General features: G+C 49.3%; 1 protein-coding gene across 1 annotated transcript; it reads right to left on the reverse strand.

Moving 5' to 3' along the window:
* Nucleotides 1-3,960: 3,960 nt before the first annotated feature.
* On the reverse strand, nt 3,961-5,149 carry LOC125526712 (cytosolic sulfotransferase 5-like). The gene has a single exon (XM_048691353.1). It carries the CDS (start codon nt 5,147-5,149, stop codon nt 4,112-4,114), a length of 1,038 nt encoding a protein of 345 aa, XP_048547310.1. The 3' UTR covers nt 3,961-4,111.
* Between the last annotated feature and the right edge of the window lie 352 nt (nt 5,150-5,501).

Below are 5,501 nucleotides of genomic sequence, written 5' to 3' on the forward strand. Positions count from 1 at the left end.
GAGATCGTCTACTGGGCGATGATGAAGATGGAGAGCAACAATCCGGTGCAGAGGTATCACTAGAGGGCCTACAAGTCTCGCATGTATGGTGATGGCGCCGGACAGGGCACGACTCATGGCGCAGCTTGTGGCCTGGGTCATGGTGCGGTTCAGGGCAGCCACAGCGCTGGCGGTGGCCCACGGCACTGGCTGGCCATGGCGCGCCACTGGACGCGGCTGGTCATGGCAATGTGGTTGGTCACGAGGAGGACATACCAGTGTCAGCCAATCAGTGAAGGAGGAGGCTGCATGCAAGGAAGGTAGCCCCGCCTCGTCGCTATCCCCACTTCCCCGCCGCCTGAGGATTGCACGCTCCACCGTTGCGCAGTAGAGATACTCCCTCCATTTCTTTTTAGTCCGCATATAAGGTTTGGTCAAAGTCAAGCTTTGTAGAGTTTGACTAACTTTATATTAAAAAATATAAACATTCACAATATGAAATCAATATTATCAGATGCACCATGAAACGTATTTTCATACTATATAGTTTTAGTATTGTAGATGTTCATATTTTTTATATAAATTTGGTCAAACTTTGTGTAGTTTGACTTTGACCAAATCTTATATGCCGAGTAAAAAGAAACAGAGGGAGTATCTTATTATTCCTCATAGACATCTTATCTAGACAATTTGTAGGTAGGGTTTAGTAAACCCAATGTTAATGTAGTTAGCTACTCTTTCATAGATATCGTATCTAGAAAATTTGTACGTAGGATTTAGCAAACCCCAATGTTAATGTCCTTAGCTAATCTTAGAAAGAAGCATTGAATTTTTGTCAATTTTTATATTACCAGTATTATTAGTATTGAATGTACTAAATTTTGACTGTTAATCTTAGTAAACCCCAAAGCTAGTGCACTTAGCTAATGTTTAGTAATATTATTAGTATTGTGAATCACATACCTTTGTAGCAGTAAGAAAACATTGCATTTTTATAATATTACTGTAGCACTGAAGTTTGATAATATGTATTATGATACAGTGGCAATAGTTCAGCATCGGTAGCCCTAAGTATTATGAAAAGCTGGCAGATAGCTTCATTGTTTTACAAATGAAAATTGGACGAGGATGTTTTGGTTGCCACTGCAAGCTGATGGATTGAAGATGTGAAAGAGCATGCAAGTTAATTAACTAGGGCCTACCTTTTACACTGTTAAGACCTGATGTGTGCCACTTTTGATGTCAGCCCCTGATCTATGTAATGTTAAGACCAGATGTATGTTTAATTAGTTCAAATTGTGTTTATTTACTTGATGTGATGAATGATATATAGTTATGATGATCACTAAATTTATTGATAGTTACACATTCAGGTGCATTCAGGCCTGTCTAACTCCAAAACACACGCACAACGACACAAGTACTAATTCAAAACATGGCATTCAAACAAATAATTCAAAACATTCCACGATTCATTCAAACATTCAAATTTTTGGATTTTTATAAAGTTTTGAACGAAACTCATTAAAAACTAACTACTCCTCTTCCCTCCCGCCTAGGTTAATGACTCCGTTGTCGCCGTTGTTGGCGCAGTCGTCGGGGCCAATGCGAGGCATCTTGTAGATTCCAACCGGTTTCCCGCACGACACGTCGCGCATGAGTCTAATTGGCCACCCGCACTGCACGATGGCATGCAGAGCTGGGATCGATGATAAAAGGCCATGCATGGGGCCACAGTGGAGCGTGGGTTGATTTCCAAAAAAACAAGGGGGTTTTCCGCAAAAGAGTTGTGCCACGTGACGGCACCGGAGCAATCGACCATCGAAGGAACTGTATATTTGACTGTACATGTTACGTATTTTCATGTATATAGAAACCGTATTGTAGTGTTTCTCGAGTTGAGGTATCAAACTATTATGCGCCAGAGAGTCCAAGGACGAAATGCGTAATTTTCTCCATACTGAATCTACTCAATAAATGCATCATTGAGGGGTTTAGATGTGTGAGCTTTAGAGTTTTGTGTGAGAGCAGTAAAGACAAGAGTCCACCCAAAAAATGGTCAAGGGCCTCTTTGATCACAGAATTTGTAAACTGCAGGAATAAGAAAATCAGAGGAATAGGGTGGCATGTCATTCTGAATCCTACAAGATTAGTACGAAAGTCTGGTTGTGCGCAGGAAAAACGTAAGATTTTTTACATGGGGGTGAAGTGGATGAAATTTTTTCTATGAAAACTAGTACAAGTAAATCCTATGAATTCATATGGATTGCAATTCAGTCCTATGTATCAAATAACCCTAGGAGGAGAAAATTCCTAAAGATTAAAATTCTTCAAAAATTCATTAGAAATCCTTTAAATCTAAGAGGGCTTAAAGAAAGAATGATACATCCCTTAAGAGCATCTACAGCCCCAACGAACAAATCTTATCTCACAAACGTCTGTGTCTAGGCATATCCATTTTGAGCTCTTATTTGCACGTCCATGCAACTACACTTCTTACTTTCTTTCTTGTATGTCCGGTCACTCAAAGCATCTACAGTCGGGCGCCCCAAACACGTCTTATACGCCTGGACGGGCCGCCCTGTCACTGACCGGTCACGTTTTTGTGACCCAGATGGCCCCCTCAAATGAGTTTCAAATGTCCGGGCTGACCGGCACCCCTCATATCTAGCCCAAATATGGGACGGATATGGGGGTGCCCGGGCACGCGCGTCACGTAGGACTGACGAAGGGGTCCCACACAGACTCGCCCGAAAACCTGGCGTTGCGACGGACGCCTCTTCTGTCGTCGCGCTGTGAACACCGCATGGCGCCGCTCCGGCTCGCTGCTCGAGAGCAAATCCGCCTATTTAACCCGGCCGGAGTCCCGCAACCCTACTCCATCCACCTCCCCCTCTCTGCGCCGCCAGTCTGAGCCCATCCACTTCCTCCCTCTCCTGCTCCGGCGCTCTACCCATGCTCCGATGGTCCGCCATGGTTCGGAGTAAGATAACCTACTACGCAATGCTCACGTTGGAGCACCGTGCCGAGATCCAGCAGGAGATCCGGGCGAGACAAGCTGCGCGCGCAGCCCACATCACTGTCGGGCTGCCTCTGGACTCGCCGGAGCAGGAGGAGGAGGAGGAGCTGGCTCCGATGGAGGTGGAGGAGGCGGACGAGGCGGAGCGGCCGAAGCATCAGCTGCCAGGCTTCAACATGGACTAGGCGGAGTTCGCCGTCACCCAGTCCGACGAGATGGCGGAGCAGCAGGCCATCCTAGAGTCCATCCAGGATGAGGCCTATGTGGAGGCGAACCGGGCGTTCCTCCGACGGGAGCAGGCGGAGTCCGACGCGCTCTCCGCCGAACTCGACGTGGAGATAGAGGCGGAGGAGGCCTGAGCGGAGCAGCCGGAGGCGCTGGAAGAGCCAAAGCTATAGTTGCCGCCAATCCTGCCGGAGCCGGGCACGAAGATCATCGACATCTCCAGCGATGAGTAGCTAGGTGATCGACGTAGTACGTAGGTTATTTCATTTGCATGTCTTTGTATGGATTTAAGAACCTAGTATGAGATGTCCGGATGCAACAAGTGAAATTTGAGGCTGCCCGATCACTGGAGCCATATTTGACATATCCGGCTATCGATGCTCTTACATGTGATCAGTGGAGATGAAGAGAGAGAAGAAAAAAGAATAAAGAAAGAGAAAAGGTGGTCCCGGGTGGGCTGCATCCTACGTGACGTATTGACTGAATGCGTTCGGTCACGTCCGTAAGCCCTCGTCTCCTTCCTATATTTAGTCTCAATATAAGGATTTACGGACAACTCGGACGTATAAAGATGGTACGAAGAATCTGATTGGGACATTTTTTTTTCTCTGTCTTCTGCCCGATTATTGGTCGGGCGTGTCTGTGTAAGGATTTGAGGAGGCCCGCGGTAGATGCTCTAATTGAAGCGGCAGCGGATCGAACACAGGTGGTGAGTCTATACCCGTAAGTTTAAAATATGTTGTTCATCTTTACTTTGGCCGTTAAGAATGCAGCTGTTGAAAATATGTTGTCGATATCAAGAAATCAAGCATAGTGGAAAATGGAGAGGTGTGGAGATGTGGATTATGAAGAGGAATATTTTTGGTAGATGCTGATGAATCCACTAGTTCAGATCTTCAGATGTGTGGTTGCCCGTGGCAACACCAAGCCAGAGCCCCTGAACTTGCTCTCGGTGATTTCATCGAGCCTCCTCGCCATCTCCGGCGTCAGGTGGTTCTTCCAGTCCCCGACGACGCCGCGCCTGAAGAAAACGCTGTTGGGCACCGACGACTCGGCCATGTCGGCCTTCCCAGACCGGTTCACCTCCAGCCCAGCCAGGCTCTCCATGGCGCAGGCATCCACGATCCCCCTGTCCACCCCCGCCTCCCGCTCCTCCGCCGTGAACGGGCGCCCGACGAACCCCGCGAGGCGCCTCAGCTGGCCGAGCGTGTCCGCGGCGAGCTCCTCGTAGGTCAGGAACAGCACCTGCGCCGGCCTCTCCAAGTGCCAGCGCCAGTACCCCAGCGCGTGCTCCCAGAACGGCCCGAACAGCGACACGCCGTCGCAGAACTGCCGGAACGCCTCGCCCAGGTCCCACGGTGCGGGCGCGAGCCCGTTCCAGAAGTACCAGAGCGACACGAGGCAGTCCTTGAGGTCCCGGCACAGGTACACCACCTTGCAGCCGGATGCGGCCACGGACTCCGGCAGCGACACGGACGGGACGTGCGTCATCAGCAGCCGCGGCGCCGGGAGGGAGCTCAGGTCGGGGATCCGGCCGTTGGTGAAGACCTGGGCCTCCAGGAATGGGACGAGCTGGTGGGGGCTGTGGGCCGCGAGACGGTCGCGCCCGTCGGCGTTGCGGTGGAGGGCCACGAACAGGAGCGCCTTGAGCCAGGTAGTGCCAGACTTGGGGAACGTGGCGAGGAGGACGTCGGTGTCGCGCGCCTCGAGGTGCCGTTTGATCACCATGGCGTTCAGCACCCCCGGCGTGAACGCGTACCAGCCGTCCGGGTGGCGGACGTATGGGCGGCCGATGCCGCTAAGCCTCGGAGCCGCCGGGTACGTGGACACGACCTCTCGGAGTTGGTCGTAAATTTCTTGGTTGGATGCTGCCTCGTCGTCGGCTTTGGGTAAAGACGACGACGAGGATGGGAGAGAGGACGCCATGAAATTTCTTAGTTCTCTAGTGAAGGCCTATTCGTGTTATATAGCGACCCAGACTGAATTGGTTCAGACCATCCACCTCAATTATGCTTTGAGATTCCTAATTCAATACTAACATTTGCCGCCCAGACTTTTTGTAATTTTCTGTGCTAGAATTTATTTAAGTTATTATACACATAAGTTTTCGTACTCCTACATAAATGATAAATCTGAAGAAATTCACACAAAAGAAATGGTACCAAAATTAGTCACGTTTCAAACAAAAAGTTGGCCACAATTCAAACCATGTCCATTATGCTCTGGAAATGGTCGTTAAATTTGGATTTGATAATGCACATGGAGTATTTCTTGTAAC

Source organism: Triticum urartu, unplaced genomic scaffold (genome assembly GCF_003073215.2).
Source record: "Triticum urartu cultivar G1812 unplaced genomic scaffold, Tu2.1 TuUngrouped_contig_1505, whole genome shotgun sequence".
NCBI lineage: Eukaryota > Viridiplantae > Streptophyta > Magnoliopsida > Poales > Poaceae > Triticum > Triticum urartu.